The sequence below is a fragment of the Lissotriton vulgaris genome, chromosome 12 (assembly GCF_964263255.1).
Source record: "Lissotriton vulgaris chromosome 12, aLisVul1.2, whole genome shotgun sequence".
In the NCBI taxonomy this organism is placed as follows: domain Eukaryota; kingdom Metazoa; phylum Chordata; class Amphibia; order Caudata; family Salamandridae; genus Lissotriton; species Lissotriton vulgaris.
In genome coordinates, this window is record NC_141700.1 from 164475405 (window position 1) to 164498324 (window position 22920).

General features: G+C 42.4%; 1 protein-coding gene across 2 annotated transcripts in view; it reads right to left on the reverse strand.

Annotated features, from left to right (window-relative positions):
* Positions 1-7732, reverse strand: part of NUDT21 (nudix hydrolase 21) — an 88490-nt gene extending 80758 nt beyond the window's left edge. Inside the window, exon 1 of one of the 2 annotated variants that reach the window (XM_086947690.1) lies at positions 7070-7732. In XM_086947690.1, coding sequence (XP_086803816.1) covers positions 7070-7191 — 122 coding nt within the window. In that variant the 5' untranslated portion in view covers positions 7192-7732. The remainder of the gene's footprint in view (positions 1-7069) is intronic. The other variant, XM_086947691.1, reaches the window with a different exon arrangement.
* Between the last annotated feature and the right edge of the window lie 15188 nt (positions 7733-22920).

Here is a 22920-nt window from a genome sequence, read left to right on the forward strand (position 1 = left end):
TCCAGTGGTTGCTGGCTGCCCGGAGGTGGCAGATTCGATGCGTGACTGCACATCAAATAGTGAGTCCACCAAGGAGGCCTTAAACCATGGGGTGGCACAGAGGCCCTTGCATGGAGCCTCAGAGGAGCTGAGACTGCTCTAATGACTAGCTGGATTACAATAAGGCGTACCCCTTGGATGAAGTACTTCACGTGCCTTAGAGACCACTGCCCAGTAGGATGGTGTAATGCAGGTTTAAGTATATTCCCCTTACAGCCCCCCCCCCCCCTCAGACTAACCTATGCCTGATTAACAGTGCCTCTGTGCTTGCTTTACTTCTGGATAGGACACGTATGGAGTGCATAGTTGCTTTAACAGTTCCTAAAAGGGACGTCAAGTCATTTTATACTATGCATGCTTTATCTCTCACACTTTTTTCCACCATCACGTGCAAGACATGTTAAAAGGACCTCTCAGGCACTAGACAAAAATGTTTCCCACATAGGCTCAAAAGAAGCAGAATATACAAACCACCCACCCCGCACAGTGTAGCATTAACAGGCGCTTCAGCGCCCCATATAAGTGTAGTAAGTGATATATATAAAAGGTACAATACAGAATGTCTCGACCCACGCCACAGAGCAGAACTGAAGCTGAATAATTAAAGTGCTGCAGCTTATATTGTAGGCGTACACAGTTTGCAGATCCTCCTTTGAGAATCAGGAATCTGAATATATGGAATCCAAAAGCACACGAGCGTTGCTTAGTTGTAATTAAGATTATATAAACTCAACCCTGTTATACAACTGTATACTTGCATAGCGGATGAACACTAACGTGTTTTATTTGTGCTTTAGTTCTGGCAATAGATACCTAGTAAAACCCATGGTAGCATTCAAGTGTTCTCAGCAAATATCATTTAACTGATGAGTTCGGATTTGATTGGTCATAATAATCCCCCCCATCTCCAAACCCTGATAGATCACATATTTCTGAAACTAAATATAATATTATATCTACTCACAACACAGGAATAACATATTTTTGTTTTAACCATTAGAAAATTAAACATCGTAATTTTTTTCTAAACACGATAAACTCCTGACCTCTAAGAATTAAGATAAATGTTCACATCTGCTGTTTATTTTGATTTGTGTTTGCTGAGGGAATGCAGTATAGGTTTTCGATTTTATACACTGAATTATGGAGGTTTTTAAGCCATGCTTAGGCACTGCTCTATTTACACCCAACTATTTTCATTTTAGTAAAGGAAACACTTGGCTGCTCAACAAAAAGAACACATCAAAACACAAAAAGAATTCATAGCAAATTATATTTAATAGGACTAAGTGTATGACTTGCTTGCTAAAAGATGCCCAGTTCAAAGGTACCAACCCACTGAAATGTAATCAAAATAAATACACTTGTGGTAATCAGTGTTCAAAATTCGAATTGTTTGGAATTCTAAATCTACTGTAAAATGTTACTGCAAAAGAGTAGTGAGTAGAGTAGAGTAGTGAGTGCAGAGTAGTGAGGTGAGTAGAGTAGTGAGTAGAGTAGTGAATGCAGAGTAGTGAGTAGAGTAGTGAGTAGAGTAGTGAGTAGAGTAGTGAGTAGGACATCACAGGCAGCAGCTGTGCAAGCTTCTTACACTCACAAGGAGACCACAGGCAGCTGAGGTGCAATCTTCTCCCACTCACAAGAACGACATCACAGGCAGCAGCAGTGCAAGCTTCTTACACTCACAAGGACACCACAGGCAGCAGAGGTGCAAGCTTCTCACACTCACAAGAAGGACATCACAGGCAGTAACGGTGCAATATTCTCACACTCACAAGGAGATCACTGGCAGTACACATCACATGAACACACTCCATAACACATAGCAACAATACATTGGCATTTACAATGCCATTAGCTCCAACTCAAATAAATCCGAGCCCGATTGCATTTCTAATGCTTGTTTTTCTTTTTTGGTGAGCAGTATCAAAACCCACCTGCAAGTGGCTACCCTCTGTCTGTAATGACAGATGAGCAAAACAGAAATGGAAAAGAACGCAGCCCAGAGTGATTAGCAAAGATTAATGATTAATTCAAGCATTCTAAACGTCACTTTTGTGCTTAGTATACTTAAATAGTGGGAGTATGTCCAGATAAGGGTCCCCTACTCACAGTGCCACAGGGCTCGAGTAATATCTCCTCAATTAGCTAAAATAGGTCAAAGCAGGTGATTGGTTACTTGATATTCCATTCACAAATGACGAAGCCAGGTAATTTATGATGGATTATTCATATTGGAGCAGGATAACAGCTGAATGTCACATGATTGGCCATGGTACACAATGGCATAGACAAGCTAAAATAATGGAATGGGATGCTAAACGAAGTGAGTATGAGTGGCTGAGATTAATTTTGGTTTTTTTGCTGCCTGTTATCACACCTAACCATAATATTTAACCGAGTTACCAAATGATAATTTTTAAAAAAACGTCTCCTCAAGCAGCAAAGACATAATTTCCAACTCTGAAGCCAGCTCCAGCCACACAAAGAACTCTTTAGCCCCGTCATGGAGCTCGCCAACCCCTCAACCCCTGAAAACATCATTACCCCTCCCAAGAACTATGTGACACCCTGGCAGCCTTCTTCCACAGCATCTCCCCATCTATAAAAAATTTGAACTCGCAGCCTTCTTCCACAGCATCTCCCCATCTATAAAGAATTTGAACTCGCCATACAGGACAGCCCTACATGTGGCATAGATACGTCACCCCTATGGCAGGCCTTACAGCCCTAATGCAGGGTGTACTATAAACATGTGAGGACATATCTTTGAGTGGCTATGCCCCAGTGTCTAAGTTAACCCGTAGATATTACCAGTGCACAGGGAAGCCATAATGAGTACATGAGCTGGACACTCGCTATTACGGGTTCTCCAGCTACATGATTGCTTCACTGTACCCAAAGGTGTTTGATACCTAACACCTCACCTTAATAAACCCACCTGGATGCCAGTGCTGAATTTATTAATAAATGCACATAGAGGGCACCTTAGAGGTGTCCCCAGAAAGCCTACCAGCTAATAGTGTGGTTACAGACTGGTCTCTGCCAGCCTGCCACCACTAGACAGGTTTCTAGCCTCCTGTGGTGAGAGTCTTTGCTCTCATGAGGCAGGGAACAAAGCCTGCTCTGGGCGGAGGTGTTCACACCTCTTCCAAGTAGGAACTGCCTTCCAGGGCGGGAAGCTTCAAAGGCCAGGTCACCTTTAAAATGCGACCCAGAGCTCTCCAGCTAGTGAAAGATGCCAAACCCCCTGTACAGTCCCCATTTTTTGGCAAGAGGACAGACGGGAAAATTAGTTAAATTAGACGGTATACTCACACCTAGCCAGCACCAGTGGAGTGGTGTGGCTCAATGGTTAGAGGCGGCAGACCCGGAAGCAGAGAACGGCCTGGGACCAGGGTTCAATTCCCGACGCGGCAGGGTTGAGGACCAGGGTCAACGGACTCGATAATTCTCGCCTCGGTGCCTACTCTAACCAGGGATCACACTCGGCAACTCTGGGCATTAAGCTTGCCTCATCTCTACAACGGCCCCCCACAGACGCCGGGGATGCCTAGTTTCACCTTGGAGATACCCAGAAGGGACCATCTCACAGGGAAAGCCAGGACGGGTTCCCCAGCGGTCTTCAGCGCCAGTACACCCCGAGATGGGGTAACAGTGCGCTTTACAAGTATCATCATTACATTATTATTACCCCTAAGGTGGGGCAGCTGATGTAGACTCAATTTTTTAGGATACCCCATCTTGTGTTGGGAGAGAATTAGCCCGGTAGGGTCAAGGTTATGCCCACTTTCCACAGGAAGTGTACATATAGAGGGTGTAATCACCCTAAAGGTGGGTGGCCAATTGGCTACTCCCCTTAACACCTCTAAATGGAGTATTTAGGTAGCACCCCTCTACCCTGAACTTCAGATTCGACCTAAAGATGAAGAGGACAAAGAAGAGCTGCTGAACCCAAGAACCGAGTGCCTGCTGAGGAGTTTTGGTGTGAACCCCTGCCTGCCACTTCAAGACTCGACAATGGAAGTGAAGCTATCTCCTCTCACGGCTGTATGGCCTCTAAGAACCCCATAGGACTACCAGCCATCGCAAACTGCCTAAGAACTCCTTTGGGGTAGAGGAGCTACTCCCCTGCAGTGCGCAGGCACTGAAACCGCAGAGTCCTGTCCACCAACTTGCAGCTATCTGGCCTGACCGGCGCAGCAACTGACCAGAAAGAGATACTAGTGCTCTGGAAGGTCAGATCTGTCCCCCCACCAAGTGCGGAGGCACCAAGGCCGACCATAGCCATGCAGTACCAATTCTCGGAGTACCGGACGCCCTACAACCAAGATCGACATTGAAGAGTCCAGCAGCTGTGGAGGGACATCAATACCCCTGAGAACAATTTCTAGAGTGGCCCAGTAGTTCAAATGTGCCCCTGCCAGCTGGTGGCCCCTGGCCGCGAGGAGCACATTTACACACCGGGCCGGCTAACCTACCTGCTCTGCACCCAGCTCGCCTGGCCAATGAAGAAAACTGGCAGTGGTCCCTTGTCCCTAAGGTCGTTGCGACCCCAGACCCCGTTTGGGAGCTCTCAAACTTGCCCTCAAGGCCCCCTGTGCAGCCTGTCTTTAGAGGGCTCCCCTCCCTGTAGCTACCAACTCCCTGCGGAATTCGTGCCGCACCCGACAAACAACAGTTCAGAACATTGGACCTTGGCTTCCTGCTACTCTAAAGCCAGAAGGTGAAACCCTACATTGTCTGCTTTACATACCCGCTTTTTCCTCCCATAGGATTGCGCACAACTGAACTATTTGCTTAGCTTTGAAAATTCATAAGAAATAACGTGCTTGCCTTTACACATTCATATAAAAATCATTGTTTTTCTAAATTAATCTTGGATTTATTCTGAGTATGTGTCAGAATTATTGCCTCTGTGAGTATAATAAATGTTTAGAACTACTCTGATAAGTATTACTGCTCGCCCACACTACCACAAAATGTAGCGCTAGTATTGTCTACTTTAGCCTCTGCAAACCAAATGGGGACCTACCGGACTCTTCACAGTGTACTTCATTTTAGGACACTATATAGAGAGCCAGCTTGCTACACAACCCCAACGGACCCCACCTGGAACCTCTGCATCATCTTGGACAGCAAACTCACCATGAAGAAGCAGATCAATGCAGTCTCCTTCACCTGCTTCCTCATGGTGTGCATGCTCTGAAAGATCTTCAGATGGCTCCCAGTCTCCACCACACGCATCGTCGCTCAAGCCCTCACCACAGCTGCTTGGACTACAGCAAAGCACTCTACGCAAGAATTACGACACACCTCCTGAAGAGACTGCAGACCATTCATAATTCAGAGACCAGACTCGTCCTTGACCTTACTAGATGGAACCACACCACCCCACACCTGAAGGAACTCCACTGGTTTCCCGTCAACAAGAGATGGTAATTTAAGAGGCTGACCCATACCTACAAAGCCCTGCACAACCAAAGGACCAGCTTACATCAACCACAGTCTGACCTTCCGCCAACTCTCCAGACTTGTCCTTGAATGGCCTCTCCCTCCCTTTAGGAATTCAGAATGGGACTCAAGACCAGGCTGTTCAACTGATGCCACCTGAGCAGCTTGGCGCAGCACCTGGATACCCTAGTGGGTGATTAGCTGCGCTTTACAAATCCTGATTAAATGACTTATTACACTTCTCAGTTTAAGGCTTTCACAGTACCAGTAACCAGTGGCAGTACCACTTAACTCGAGGAGATCAATTTATCCAGCACACATTTAAAAGGAAAAACATAATAAATGCTACGATATACATAATCAATTCACCCCAACACACATCCCATGAAACACTCATTCTTTATGAAAAAAGCAATTCTCCTTGTTCTGCCCATGCCATCCTGGGATGACACTCTACACATAGAATGGTGCAACAATCTTGCTGTACCCTTCAATATCACAAGATTCAAACCTCTGAAAAATGACAGACAAAACTCACATTCATAACATCACCCTCTTTACGTACCTCCCTAATAACATGCTACAAAAGATGTTCACACCTCATCCACACACAACCCCCAATTAACAAACTTCACCTTAGCTATTCATGCCTTAGACTATATACAACCCTGTGCACCACAAACCACAAGCTAAAAGCATCAGTGCCTAGTTCGATGTAGGAACTCAACAACAATGATCATTGCATGCTATCTAGAAAACGCTTCATCTATGTATAAAGTTACTTTTCCAGATATTAGAAGACCTCGATCTTTCATTTCATTCATAGGTAGACACTAGAGATGCATTTGTCCGTTAGCGACCAAGTCATTATTTTACCACCACAAAGCATGGTTTAAACCATAGAGCTTACGGATTAAATTTTTTGCTAACCCATTAGGGCGTTTGCCATCTCGGATCTGTAAATCAGTAAATCTATGCATGCATGGTGACGCATGCTCGTACCTAGAGGGATGAAACTGGTAACCTTTGTGACAACAAAGTGGTTTTTTTTCCCTTCATATTTTTTTACCAATTATGTGATGCAACGGCAAAGTTGTTTTGCTTTGTAACCTGCATTGGCACGGTCGATAGTCCCAAAAAGCAGACTTAATAGCTTTACCAATGCTTGTTTTAATTTGTACGGTATAAATACATACTCTTTAACCTATTTTGTACATATTACTCTCGTGGGTGAAGCCTACCCAGAACGTTTTAATGTGAACTATCCGCCACCCACCTAATATCGTGATGTTGGGGACCGGGGTCAGATCTTCATTACAACCGATTTATTGGCTCATTTTCCTTAAATACGCCAGTTGTCAGTCTAGTTGGACCGGGATTCGGTGTCCGCCCACCCTATAATCTAGGCTTCGATAAGCCTGTCACTTGATGTCTGCGCTAACCAGTGTTCAGTGAAACGTAGCCCCCCCACCCCCCCCCCCCCCCCCTTTTTCTATGGCTATATTTCAATTCCACAACACAGACGTAATCATCAGGTGCGGAAACATTCGATCTCTCACTTGTCGAATATACTCACAGATTTATGGTCCGCTCCAGGGTTAGCGGCTTCTGCTGCATGTAATTGTTACCGAATTGGTTCCCTCCGCGGCGAGGCCAGCCAGTCTGCGAGCGGTTGGGGGGTGGAACCGCCATGCTCATTTTGAAAACACTGGTCGGGTCCGGAGGATATCGCACAAGGTGGTGGCGGCGGCCTACACCAAGCGCTGTTGCCGCCTCAGGCACCCGAGCACAGCACCATTCATAGAAACCAGTAAGATGAAACAACTGCAGGAACAAGAGGCTAGGCCAGACCGGAAGTGAACCCAGGCAGAGTGCGGTGTCGCGCCGATCGCATCATAGACATGGTAGAAAGAATAATACTGCCGGGGAAAGTCGAATCCATCTTGCAACACAGTTATCTTGGAGGAAACCTGACGCGCCCTTCAACATTTTTTTATTCCCCAGTTAAATTATACAGAATATAAACATATATTAAAGTACTAAAAGGACGTATTGTAAAATATGAATGTTTCGAAGCCTTGTTGAGAGTTCCAGTGCCTATACACGGAAATTAATATTTAACCGTTGCACGTATAAAAGGGTCCCGAGTGAACGAAGCTCTACCTTTCCTTGTCTGGCATATTAATTTAATGTAATCTAAAGTTTAAACAACCCAAGTGTTTTTTCACATGGAAAGACGGAACGGAGCCCTTGCCATCCTTCTTTTATGTCCTTAAAATGCAGGACAAGAAAGAAAGACTACGACTTCCTGGCTACCAGACACCAGTTAACATCTTGACTGCTAGGGCTCAGACACGGCACGCCCCCTTCCTAAATCGTCTTTAGTATGGTCAGGGACTACCGACCATCCCCCTCCCCGTCTTGTGCACCACCACAATTATATAGAAATTGGACATGAGAGGAGTTTCTTTGGAAGGCGGGGGTCTCACGACCCCCGGCCGTATTTATTAAAACATGAAAACAAATTAAAACATTTTAAATAAACAATATTTACACAATCATTTATGCAGAAAAACTACTGACATTAGATTACAATCCATGTAGACAGGTATCAAAGGGCTAACCATAACAAATTTCTAATACAGAATATTTCCTAACTGAATCTAATATGTTGGATCATAATCACACATTATTAATTTTTTTTTGCATGTCCTATTTTTGAGCCTAGGGCAAGGTCGCTAACCGGTGTCAGATCCTTATTAGCCAGCTACGCCCTCACGTATGAGTGCGCATGCGCAGAGGGCCCGTTTACCGAGAGGGTACTCCTCCCCCCCCCTCCCGGTTACCCCCGTACGCCTCATGAACTCCATTAACCCAAGGGGGGCCCTTGCACTCTGCGCCGTTTAATGATGTCATAGTGCACGTGCGGGGTGGCTAACGAGCCCAAAGAAAGCGTGACTCCCCCCTCCCCCGCACCCATCCAACCCAGCGGATGTACCGCCCCTGGAGTTCTAGGAGAGACCACTTGTCCCTCCCCCTGGGCGACCCCATTCAAGAATGGCGCCACCCCCAAAGGACCTTAAATTGACTGCTCACCGATCATGACCTTACCGCCACAGGCTAGCATAGTGGCCAGACTATCTGGCCCCCCCTGTCCTCCTTCTCTGAAAGGTCATGCCTACCTAGAACCCCCTTAGCCAAACCAAGATGTTCTCCAGAAATAGTTTCATGCCTGCCCTAGTCAGGTGGACCCCATCTTGTAAGAAGAACTGTTCCCCCCGACACACCCATGTGGTATGTTCTGCAATTGAGGTGACCGAAATAATTTCTCTAGCGCGGGAACAAGAGGACGCCTCCCGCGCTCCCCCGGCCTTTTAACCCCTCCGGGGCAGACCAGTTGCAACTGGTCTGCCCCCTTGGCTCCCCCCCTTTGACCCAGAAGCAATTCTATTGCTTCCGGGTTAACTGGGAGCCAGCACCAATCGGTGGCGGGGCGTGCCCGTTGCGTCATCAAGACGCGGCAATGGCACGCCCCACCCCCGATAGAGGTGGGGGAAAGGAGGGGGCCAGCGCCTAATGTCAGGGACGGCTCATGTTTAAAGCTAGAAATATTTGTTGCCCTAAAAGGTATGCACGTCAAGTTTGAGACCTCTTTTTTCAACATCATTGTGGATTTTTGTGTTATAATTTTTTATTGACATTTTGAGAAAATTGCATCATAAGTACAATAAAGTTAATAATAACTTACAATTTGAATGATATGAATAAATATACGGAATATATGAAAAAGAAAAAATACATATATGATAATTACTATGCACCAATAATTTACACTTCCAACTATAAAGATAAATAGTAAGGTATACAGTTGAATAAATATGTTGTGAAAGACATTAAATATTTAAAAAATGCAAGTAGCATATATAAGAAATATAAAAATCTTAAAGAAGGAATCATATGTTAACTCAATAGATATATCAATTGAGTATATAAATGAAACATTATATATATATATATATAAATATAGGAAATAGTAACATGACAAATCTCAGTCCTTGAGGAGTAATTAATCTACAAAATCTAAAATTATGAAATATATCAAGAAAAGAGTATTGGGGGGAGGAGCTATGCTAGCAACCAAGATGGCAGCATAAGCTCCCGGCTCCGCCGACATCTGACTCCTGCCAGAAGATCCTGTCATTTATCCTGATTTTGCGCCCTGCCTCCGTGTGTATGAACTGAACTACAGCTTAATGGTGCAATTCCGAGATTTCTACCGGTTTGGTAGACGAAGTTACGTCGTGTGGCAGTTTGCGGCCTAGACCCGCTTGGAAGCCGTGGTCTCGAGTACTGACCCAGCCGGGTTTCAGTTGAACAACATCGGCTGTAGTTGTGTGACAGGATCCGGTCTACAGAAGTAGAAGTATTTTTTGGGCCGAAGTTGATGGCGATTGGCTGAGTTGGTAAACATCAAAGGAGGGGTAACGATGCACGACTGAAGCGGTGGACGGGGGTCCCTGGCCCGGTGGCCCGGTCTGGCCACCACCAGTGTTCGCTGGGTTGGGATCTCCGCCTGCGGTAGCGGAGTCCGGATTGATATTGAACCGAATGATAAGTCCCCCTCTGCCGTCGTCCGTTCCACTTTTATCTGTTCCCCCCAGGGAGACCGGGCTCTCTGGGGACGTGAACATGACCGAAACCGACCAAGGAGTGGTGGAACGGACTGAGAGTGACCCGTCACTGCGAACTGTGCTGGAAGCCATTGGGTCATTTCATGATCGTGTTGAAGCCCGCATTCACAAAATGATCGAGCGTCTGTCTGGAATCGGGCGGAGTGGACCGGACCCTACTCCACTTCAAGAAATGGAACGACTTGAGACCCCCAAGATGGCCAAGTCGTTGGAAGAAGCAGACCCTGTACTGTGGGAGGTGTCGGAGCCTCTGACCGATGTTTTGGTTGATCGAAGCGAGCTCGATGCTGTAAATGGATTGTCTGGCCTACGATCGTTACCGATCAAGGAAGGACTGCTAGGTGCTCCCTTTCCAGAGTCTTTTGATGGGAACTGTTGTTGGCTTGAAACCGCGTCTTTCCCCATATATCGGCACCACTAAGATGGCGGACAAAAAGAAGCTGGGAGTCCAAGACGGCGAGGAGAGTTTTTGGACTTGATGGTGTTCTCAGCATTTTCATCTCTCTGCTACATCTCGATTTGAACTTTGATACATCTTTTCCGTGTTCTAACTATCCTGAAAAGGCGACAGTTTGTCCGGAAGGGGTTCGCACGTCTGATCGGACAGGTCAAGGATGAGACTGAGTGACTGGGTTTAACATCGAGTCTTGCTGGACATGGGGTTTGCTATCATGATGTGCTCGGGAGGTTGGGCGGTGTTTAAAGTTTCCCCTGTTGCGCTACGTACATGCAGCTTTATAGATTTCTTGACCTTAGTCTGGGGATTCTTGGTTCTGGCGGGGAGGTGGGGGGACCGGGGGCTTGTCTGAATATGCCCTCCTCCACTTTCTATTATTAGTAGTTAGTTAGTTGGGGCGACAGGCACACTGCTAGTTGGGGTTAGGCAATAGCCATATGCAGGGGTGCAGGGTGGGGGGATGGATTTTTATTTTGTCTTTGGCTTTTGTTGTATGGTTTATTTTTCTTCACTCTCTCTTCACTTCCTTTATAAATATAGGTGGAAACATCCTGACTTCGATTGTCTTCTAATATCTGGTGATCATGCTTCTGTTATTATTCTGATTTTTTGGGTGGACAGGCTCTGAGGACTGGCGCTTAACGTGGATTATATATTGTACTGTTGCACATCCTACTTCTCAAACGTTAGCGTACGCGTCCCGACTATTGTTACATTGCTCGTATATATATCCTGTTACTATGCCTGTTCACCTTATTATTGTATCAGTATGTATGGCACCCGATATGTCAATTCAATTCAAAAGTGCTTTATTCGAGTAATTACTCATAAAAGCAAGACATACAGACATATTAAAAAACGATTAAATATACAAGTAGTCAGAAATTACAAAGCACTTACAAATCCATAAAAACAATTATACAAAGATAAACCACAATGTTAATAAGCAAGTAAGAAGGTGTAAAATATGTCTATTTCTTTCTTCGTTTTGAAAATAATAAAAAGATTTACAAAAAAAATTGTAAAGAGTATTGAATAGAATATAGAAAAATAGTTGATATAAGAACAAAGTGTATCAATAGAAGTTATGTGAAGAGAAATGAGAAACGAGATGTCAATAAGATATAGTATGAATACAAGAATAGAAGAAAATTAGAAAAGATAGAATAATAAGATAATAGAATAATAAAATAATAATATAACAAAACTACAAGTTAATACAATAATAGGAAAGCATGAAAACCACAGGAGAATGTAGGGAGGGAAAAGAGCAAGAGAGAAAAAAATATATATATAAATAAAAAAGGGGGGGTTATATTGTCACATATCAGATCAAGGGGTATTAGTATCCACTCCTGAAATGTTATCATCAATATCAATGCCACTATTCAGGTTCTGGAAAGGTGACCAAACACGAAGAAATATGTCAGTTTGATCTTGAAGATTATAGATTATTCTCTCATGTGATGCTGTTTGGAACATAGTTGTCAACCATTCTTCTTGCAAAGGAGGAGATGGAGATTTCCAATGGCGTAAAATACATATTTTTGCAGTGGCCATTGCTGTGTGAAAAAGACGACATTGGGGTTTGGTGAGTTTTGGAGATAAATGAAGGTCATGAAGAATAATAACAGCAGGAGTGAAAGGAAGGTGTAAAGGCATAGTAGAAGATAATATTTTTCCAACATATGCCCAGAAGGGTTGGATCAACGGACAGTCACATATAATGTGTGCTGAGTCACAGTTAGTGTTATCACATCTCCAGCAATTAGCATGGGAAATTAAACCAGCTTTCTTTAATCTTGCAGGAGACCAATGCCAATCATGATAATCTTAAATAGGTAAAATTTAAGTCGAGCCTCACAGGTTCCTTTTTCTAGATTCTCCGTTATTGTCTCCCAGGCATCAGTGGTGTAAGAAATTGAAAGTCGGGACTGCCATTTAAATTGTAGTGTCTGTGTTAGAGGTTGAGAAAAAAGATGTGATGTAAAAACTCTGTATAAACCAGATATCACTCCTTTATGTTTACCCCAAGTATTTAGGTATGATACTATCTGTGAATTTAACAGCACCGGAGAGTGTGAACCTAATTGTTTTTCCAAACATAGCTTAAGCTGGTTATATTGTAGGGCTTGATGCGATGGAAGACCGAATTCCTTTTGTATTTGTGTGATGGTTTGAAGTCACCATTATAAAACATTTGATCTAATGTTTGAATACCTGCTGCTTCCCATAATGGCCAGGATAATACCTTCTTATTAATACGAACACCGGAATTATTCCATATGGGTGCCTTTTCATGAACATGGGAGTTTAAAGCTAATAAACGGTGTGCTCTTTTCCACGATTTGTGCTATACAGAGAGTGGTCCCTGACCAATTGTGAGTTAATTCAAAATGATAAGAAAAATATTCATTAACAGTTCTCTTGGTAGAACACTATTGTTTATTCAAATAGTGTTGATACGTTAAACACTGTATTTTTTCATTTTTAGTTATAAATACAAACATATAATATACATTTTAACAGTGCCCACTGTACAGGGAAGGGGTGAGGGAGTGTTGTGCTCAGGAGTGGTGTGGGTAAGTGAAGTGACAATTCAATTGTACATCACTTTAAACAATTGATGATGGCTTCCCGAGGGAGCCTTGCCAGAATTAATCTTCAATTAAGTATAGCGTTCAGTATAACATAATAAATAACAGGTGTACAAAATCGCACACTGATTATGTGCAACAGTTGATAGTCGACGTTTCGACCCATCGTGGTAGGGATGATATCCCTTACTCGGCGGGTCTCTCTCAGGACAGTGAAAGGGGAGGTGTGGGCAGTTCCTATAGGGGAAAGGACATTTAAAAACGGTTACTCAGTTCTCACTGAATGAGATTATTTACACAGGGGAACATATACAAGCGTCATACCTTGTTAGAACCTATACTCGATCCAAGGCGGACCAGGGTCAAGGTGCCAGGCTAGTTTCTGTCTAAGGGTGTTCCTACAGTTGGAGTTAAATAGTTTACTGGGGGTGGCCATGTGTCTCCAGAATGTCAGGTGATTGGAGGACATTAGAGGGATTATATAGTTTTAGTCTCAACACCATTACTTCATAAACAGTACATCACTAAGAGCCTTACCAGAAAGGTTAATTATTAGTACGTATTGGGAAATAATGTCAGATGTGGGGCGTTCAATCCGCCTGATCTGTATTTACACTAAACATGCCAAACAATCTCAGAGGGGTGCATTGTTACCTTGTGCATAGATTCCAATACGACTCTTCAGTTGGACATATGTATTTCATGTGTGCACACGATCCTAGGAAAATGGATAGCCAGTTGTATTAAATATCACAGTGGTATGTGGTGCAACACTCGAAAACGCCAATGGGTCAAAAATACCTTGTCATGCCACATCAATGCCTTCAAAGCGATCGTGATCATTTCATGGTGTCTCGCATTAGGGACGATTTTGATGCATATACCAACGTATTTCTAAGGGGGTGGATAACGGAAGATTTAGTAGTCTAAAGGCATGTGGGTGCGCTCAAAGGAGGAACACATTACACACTCGCGTTTTACCTGGGTACTGCTTATGCGTGTCCTAAAATAAGTGATCAGATTTTCATTGTTGTTCCGTTTAGCGCCAACTCATACCTGTGTAATTATGACGAACCAGTCAAGGCACGGGTCCTACTAGATTGTCGACACGTTCGCTGAAACAATCAAAAAATATATCTATCAGGCTCGCTGAAACAATCAAAAAATATATATCTATCAGGCTCAATACATCAGGTGGCTCAATCGGCTGGGTAGTGAAGATAAGTGACGGCGAGTCCTCTTACCTACGTGGACGAGTCTGGCATCCTCGTCCCCGGCATCCTACACATCTGCCGCGAAAGTCGGAGGTGTGTGTGGCGTTCGCGTTACTGGCAGCCTAAAATCACTTCCGCATCACGTGATCGAATTGAAAATGAAGATAAAGAAAGGCCTCCGAAGATAAACGCGGTTGCCAGCCTCTATAGTTGAATGTGGTTGCTAGGACGTGTGGCGTTAGGGTAACTGTGGACCCGAAAATTATTAAAACAATTACCAGTAATCAAACTAAGATTACGATCTTGTTCTAAGGAAAAAGTACTTATGAAAATGATCCAGTGGGGTCCGGAAATACCCTTAGTTATCTAAATGTATTTACACGTGATTCTGGCTTATATACATAGTATGCTAACCATAATTATTACGAAACTGACCTTAGTGATCTAAATAAGCGTAACTCTGGATAGTATAAGTGGTCCTAAAGGGGGGCTTTTATTCAGGATGAGGGGCCACATAGTATTACCCATCTATTCCCTTCGATATTTATATATGTGCACCCCATTCAAGGTTATGAATGGTGATAGACAGATAGTACGTTACATCTCGGCCTACATATGAACTGCTGGTATTGGTATTTACTTAATCCACACTGTGCAACGTTATGGAAGGAGGTAGATAGATGATTCCCTGCATTTTATCTTAAGATTGGACTAGATATCACTAGTATTGGTCATAACTCAATCAAAACTATTCCCCTTATATCCATAGTAATACAAAGACATTAATATCATGTGGTAACTATGTATATACAATACAAATTACTTACATGCCAAAGATATCGTTATGTCTTATGCAGGACCACATAATTACCAACACAGGGTATTAGAATGGTCTAAAATACCATATTTAGTATATCAAAGACTTCTGTATACATTACTTTCATGTCGAGTGCATCGTCGTATTTTATGCGGGACCACTTAATTGCCAACACAGGGTATTAAAAGTGGTCTGGAATACCATGTACATCGTATTTGTACACTCTTACTACAATCAAGACATTGACATAGTTGGACAATATGTTATACCTCATACTAATCTGGAGGATGATCTTATAAGTGTGCCACCTCTTATACCCAACTACGTGACTACTTAGCAGTGTATTTGTAGTGGTGCACATAGAGGTTGGAGGTATTACTTAATTTATATGCAGAATGAAGGTATGTATGGTGGAGTTACATGGTTAGGCCTCCCAGTACGCACCCTGTGTATTAAATGTTTGCCATCTGCACGAAGCTGCTGTCTACTTCATTCAGTCCTTCATTGATAGAGTTGAAATGTGTTATCCATTTCATTTCTTGCAAGTTCAGTAGGGAGCAAATATTGCCCCCTCTTGGTCCAAGTTTGACTTTTTCTAGGACCGTCCATTTTAGATCTTCAGGTGTATGTGCGAATGACTTGAAATGCTCAACCAGGGGGGCTCCCACTGTTTCACATCGGATTCGACTGCAGTGCTGGAGAATTCTTGTTTTGACTTTTTGTTGGGGTTGCCCTACGTATATCATCTGGCAGGGACACAGAATGCAGTAAATTACATCAGTCGTGTTGCAGTTTGTATAATGCTTGAGGGCAATTTTATGGTGTTTATATACAAACTCTTTGATTTGTAAAGTATAATCACAGGCTTTATAACTGCCACATCGGTGATATCCCACAATTGGTTGTAGGTTCCACATAGATGTGAGGGACGGTGGTGTCTGTGTCTCTGGAAAAGAACATACCACATGCTCCCGGATATTCTTCGCCTTTTTGAACGAATGCATGGGGGGATCTTTTATACCCACATCTTCACTTATCAGGTTCCAATATTTATTAACAACTTTTTTTATCTCGTTGCTTTTTGTTGAGAAAGTCGTTACGCAGATTAGGCGGTTCAGTTCAGATTCATCTCGTGTACTGCCTTGTAGGAGAGATTCCCGGGGACAGAACCAAGCACGTTTTCTCGCTCGTTTGACCAAACGCTTCGGATAGCCTCGGTCAATCAAGCGTTGGATTAGTTCTTCAGACTCGGCCATGTAGTTCTCTTTCATTGAACAGTTGCGTCTTATGCACAAAAATTGACCAAAAGGCAAATTATTCCGTATCGCCCTTGGATGGTGACTTGAATATTGTAGAAGGGAATTTCTTTCGTCTGGTTTCCAGCAGAGCGTTGTGCAAAGCTTGTCATTTTGTGCATAGATGGTCAAATCCAGGAAATTGATGGTGGAGGAACTGGATTCCATAGTGAATTGGATATCTGGTGACCTAGCATTAAGCCATGCATGGAAACCTGTAAGTTCCGACTGATCTCCTCCCCATACCATGATGATGTCATCTATGTAACGCATCCACGTTTTTATCATAGATCTAAAAGGATTCCCATTATTCAGTACAAAGTGTCGTTCGTATGTGGCCATGAAGATGATCGCCAGATCTGGGGCAAAGGCAGCCCCCATGGCGACTCCTTTAGTCTGAATGTAAAAATCATTTTGGAAAATGAAGAAATTCCGCATCATAGCGATCTTTAACAGTAGGATGATACATTTCGTGGGTACATAGGCAGGTGCTGGTCTTTGGTCAAGTGCCAACGTGATCACTTCAATAGCTTCTTCTTGGGGAATGCTTGTATAAAGTGAAACAATGTCACTAGTTACCAATAGTTGACTGGTTGGATCAAACGGTAAACCATCTATAATGGTAATGGTATGTGTGGTATCTCGTAGGTATGTTTCAGTAGCTTCCGCGATTGGTTTTAAAAAGAAATCAATGTATCGACACATTGGTTCGAGTATGGATCCACATCCGGAAATGATGGGGCGTCCAGGGGGACTGGACATGTCTTTATGTATTTTGGGTAATGTGTAAATGGTGGGAGTCCGGGGAATCTTTTGGTTCAAATAATGGAATTCTTGCTCCGGAAGCAAATTCATTCACTATGTCCTGTGGTATTGTAAGAATTGGACCATGAGACGATTTAATAGCTGGGATAGCCATGGCTGCTTCTCTTTGCCTTAGATGTGCCGCTAATAATCTACCTGCCTATTCACCTTGATCATAATGTCTTGTTTTCATTTTTTGAAGGGCAAACTCCGCCTTAGATGTGAAAAACCCATTTAGCGCCATTCGAGCTTGCTCTAGAAATTTATGTTTTTGCATTGTTGGTGCTATGGTATATTGACGGGTATAAGACTGAATGTTCTGTTATAATTCTTGTTGACGTGCAGCATTTTCTTTGTTGGCCAATGCTGCCTCGCGCATCAATTGACCTCTGATAGTAGATTTAGCCAAAGCCCATAAAACTTTACTTGAAGTTACCAAACTCTGATTCATAAAAATATAGTCTTCGAAAAATGTTTGTAATTGATGTTTACCCTCTGGAGACTTGTGTTGCTGTATGTTCATGCGCCAGGGTTTACGCCCTGGTCTGAGTATGCCTACTTCAATGGCTAAGAGAACCGGGGAATGGTCAGATAATGCTGCTTCCAAAATACAAGATTCTTGAATGGATTGAACTAATCTTTGTGATACTAAAAAATAATCCAAACGAGAGAGGGTACCATGTGTTGGAGATGAAAATGTGTACTCAGTATCGGACGGATGTGAAAGACGCTAGTGATCAAGTAATCCATTATCAGCCAAGATGTCGTCCATTAGTGCCCTGTCAGCATTATTACTTTTATCTAAGGGTCCTGTTCTATCTAAAATTGGTTCCCTTACAATGTTCCAGTCGCCACCTATGAGATATTGTGATGCACCTATCTCAACTAACAAATGGTTTAGATGAAGAAAAAATGATTTTTTTGATCCAGTTGGAGCATAAACAGAGCCAACACAAATGTAGGTATCTCCAAGACGTAGCTTGGCAAATACATAATGACCTTCAGGATCTCTCCATGTTTTTTTGATATTGTAACTTGGAGAGATTTACGGATTAGAATTGCTATTCCACATTTGCATGTGGGGCCTACGGTTGTATGTTCATCTCTTTGTATACTACTGTGAAATACTTTGCCTACCCAATCTCTACAGAGTTTCTCTGATTCCAATGTATCCAAATGTATCTCTTGAAGTAATGCCACATCTGCCCTTTTGGATTGAAGATATGACTATACTTTCTTTCTTTTGATGTAGTGAGTAAGTCCATGCACATTCCATGTAATTACAGAAAGAGGGTGTGTGTTGGACATATTTACGAGATGCCAATGAGTTTAAGTAATAATTGTGGATTCTAAAGGCACTCTGGGTATGTACATTCCCTCGGAGGGAAATGAAAAGAAAAAAATGTAGCTTAATTTTGATTTTTTAGTTGGAAAAATGAGAACAAGCATTAACAATGCAATAGGTCTAGTCTTTAGTTAAGCTCAAGCAATTCTGTATATAAATTGGTTGCTTTTAGCTTTGCTTTTATTAGTGTTTTTTTAACTTTTATGTACATACCATGTATTTGTATGAAATGTATGCATGCATTACTATTGGTATTTATATAGATATGCAGATGTTTATATATGTATGTGTATATATACATATATATATGTATTTATACACATACATATATATATATATATGCATATTATGTACATGAACGTTTTAAAAACACTAATAAAAGTAAAGCTAAAAAGCCACCTGATTGCAAACAGAATTGCCTTAAGTGTAACAAAGATGAGACCTATTGCATTTTTAATGTTTTTTTCACTAGTGCCTTTAGGCAAAGAGTATAGGGTTGGAGTAAGGTAACACTGTTTTTTCAGTTTGAGTAGTAGAGAGTGAGTAGTATTGAGTAGTAGAGAGTGAGTAGAGAGTACTAGAGAGTGAGTAGAGAGTAGTAGAGAGTGAGTAGAGTGAGTAGTAGAGTAGTAGTATGAGTAGTAGAGAGTGACCAGTAGAGTAGTTGAAATTATTAGTAGTGAGTAGTAGATAGTGAGTAGCAGACTAATAGAGAGTAGAGTAGTAGAGTAGTAGGCATTATTAGTGAGTTAGTAGTAGTAGAGTAGTCTAGAGTGAGTAGAAGATAGCTGAGTAGTAGAGAGTGAGTATTATAGAGTGAGTAGTAGAGAGTAGTAAATAGTACTAGAGATTAGTAGAGGGTAGTAGTGAGTAGTAGGTAGTAGAGTGAGTAGTAAATAGTAGATTGAGTAGTATATTGAGTAGTAGAGTGAGTAGTAGAGAATGAGTAGTAGAGAGTGAGTAGAGAATAGACAGTAGTAGTCAGTGAGTTCTAGAGAGCACTAGAGTGTAGTAGAGTACTAGAAAGTGAGTAGTAGATAGTATAGAGAGTAGTAGAGTGAGTTGTAGGTAGTAGAGTGAGTAGTAGGTAGTAGAGAGTGAGTAGTAGAGTGAGTATTAGATAGAGATTAGAGTGAGTAGTAGTCAGTAGTAGAGAGTGAGTAGCAGAGAGTAGTAGAGAGCAGTAGTGAGAAGCAAAGAGTGAGTAGAGAGTACAAGAGAGTAGTAGAGAGTGAGTAGTATAGAGTGATTAGTAGAGAGTAATATAGAGTGAGTAGTAGAGAGAGAGTTGTAGATAGAGAGTGAGTAGTAGATAGTGAGTAGAGAGTAGTAGATTGAGAAGTAGAGAGTGAGTAGTAGAGAATAGTAGAGAGTGAGTAGAGTTTTAGAGAGTAGTAGAGCGAGTAGTAGAGTGAGCAGTAGAGAAGTAGAGAGTGAGTAGCAGATAGTGATTAGTAGAGTGTGATTAGAGTAGAGTAGTAGAAAGTGAGTAGTAGGGTACTAGAGAGTAGTATAGTGATTAGAGTGAGTAGTAGAGAATAGTAGAGAGTGAGTAGTATAGTGAGTAGTAGAGTAGTAGAGTGATTAGTAGAGAGTTGTAGAGTTAGTAGATAGTGAGTATTAGAGCGAGTAGAGTAGAGTAGTAGAGAGTAGTAGAGAGTGTGTAGTAAATAGTGAGTAGTGGAGTGTAATAGAGTAGAGAGCAGTAGATTATTAGAGTGTGAGTAGTAGAGTGAGCAGTGACAGTAGTAGAGAATGAGATGTAAAGAGTGAATAGAGTGGAGAGTAGTAGAGTGAGTAGTAAACAGTGAGTATTATAGGAGTAGAGTATTAAAGTGAGTAGTAGAGTAATGGAGTGAGTAATAGAAAGTGAGTAGCAGTGAGTAGTAGAGAGAGTTGTAGAGAGTACTAGAGTGAGTAGTAGTGAGTAGTGCAGTAGAGTGAGTAGTAGAGAGTTGTAGAGTGAGTAGTAGAGAATAGTAGTAGAGTGAGTAGTAGAAGGAGTATAGTAGTAGAGAGTAGTAGATTGAGTAGTGAGAGTAGTTGAGAGTGAGTAGTAAAGAGTGAGTATTGGAGTGTAATAGAGAGTAAAAGAGTACTAAAGTCTGAGTAGTGTGAGTAGTTGAGTGAGTTGTATAGTGAGTAGTAGAGAGTGAGTAGTAGAGAGAGTAGTTGAGTAGTAGATAGTAGAGTGAGTAGTACATATGAGCAAGTATGTTTATACATATTGATAAATATGTATTTTTATATCTATATAAATAAAAATGTAAATGTTCGTTAGTTCAAAATCGTAAATTTCCAAAAGTTCTTCACCGATTGCTTTGAAATTTTGACACAACGTTGGATTTGAATACGCACGTGTTTTTATATACACTACGTTGGATTCCAATACGCGCATGTTTTTAATCGAAAGCCCGAACAGACACATAAAAATGTCAATGTTCGTTTGTTGACAATCTAAAAATCTCCGAAATTTGTTCACCGATTGCTTTGAAATTTTGACACAACGTTGGATTCGATTAAGCTCGTGTTTATATATACACATCGTTGGATTCGAAAACGCGTGTGTTCAAAACACGCATGTTTTCTGAACAGACCCTATCGATTTGGTTGATGCGCAACAACTACAAGGGACGCATAGAGACAATAGTCCACATATATTAGGATGGACAGTTGGTGTCAGGATGGCAGACCGGGAAGTGGGTGGAGGGAGGGGGAGGAGTTGGTTCACTTTGCAACATTAAGAAAGGACGCATAGAGATGCTGTGCAACAACTGCAAGGGACGCATAGAGACAATAGTCTATATATATTTGGATGGACAGTTGGTGTCAGGATGGCAGACCGGGAAGTGGGTGGACGGAGGGGGGAGGAATTGGTTCACTATGCAACATTAAGAAAGGACGCATAGAGATGATGCGCAGCAACTACAAGGGACGCATAGAGACAATAGTCTACATATATTAGGATGGACAGTTGGTGTCATGATGGCAGACCGGGAAGTGGGTGGAGGGGGGTGGAGTTGGTTCACTTTGCAACATTAAGAAAGGACACATAGAGACAATAGTCTACATATATTAAGGTGGACAGTTGGTGTCAGGATGGCAGATCGGGAAGTGGGTGGAGGGAGGGGGGAGGAGTTAGTTCACTTTGCAACATTAGCGCGTGTTTATATATACACAACGTTGGATTAGAATACGCGCGTGTACAATATGCGCATGTTTTTAATCCAAAAGCCGAACAGATCCTATCGATTTGCTTGCTGTTCAACAACTACAAGGGACGCATAGAGACAATAGTCACAAAAACATATTGTATACCCACAGGCATTGTGAAATTAAACATATTAGTCTTTTCTTTCTCTTCCAGTTAACCAGACTGAGCCACAGCAACGGGTGGCCGGGTACAGCATATATATATATATATATATATATATATATATATATATATATATATATATATATATATATATATATATATATATGATTCCCAAACGCCCTAGAGATTTCCAGGACACACTCGTGCTCCGCCTGCCATCCGGCCTCATGGGACACTCTTCTCCAACAATTCACCGGTGTGTTGTGATGCTTGCTTGGCCTGACGCGTTTCGGGGCCAGTTACCCCTTAATCATAGGTGACTCTGCATGTAAAATCAGACGCTTCACTTTATTGGTGTTTTCAAAGCATGCCTTTCATTGGTTGTCTGTTCATGTTTGTTCGTGTTGCATGCTGGGAATTGTATTTTTCATTTGAGTCTGTACGTTCCATGCTTGTTGAGAGATGAATTGAAGCGGTTTATCAAATTCCTAAGTGGAAACCAGTGATTCTTGGAGACATCGTTAGGTCCGGCTTCGCACGCTGAAAAGGGTCGGCAAAGTTCCAACCCACAGCCTCTCCTGTCAGTTTCCCATTCAAGGTGACTGAAGACGGTGCATCCTGTCGCGGTAAGGACCCCGCGCTGCACCAAGCATGGAACGTACAGACTCAAATGAAAAATACAATTCCCAGCATGCAACACGAACAAACATGAACAGGCAACCAATGAAAGGCATGCTTTGAAAACACCAATAAAGTGAAGCGTCTGATTTTACATGCAGAGTCGCCTATGATTAAGGGGTAACTGGCCCCGAAACGCGTCAGGCCAAGCAACACACCGGTGAATTGTTGGAGTAGAGTGTCCCATGAGGCCGGATGGCAGGCGGAGCACGA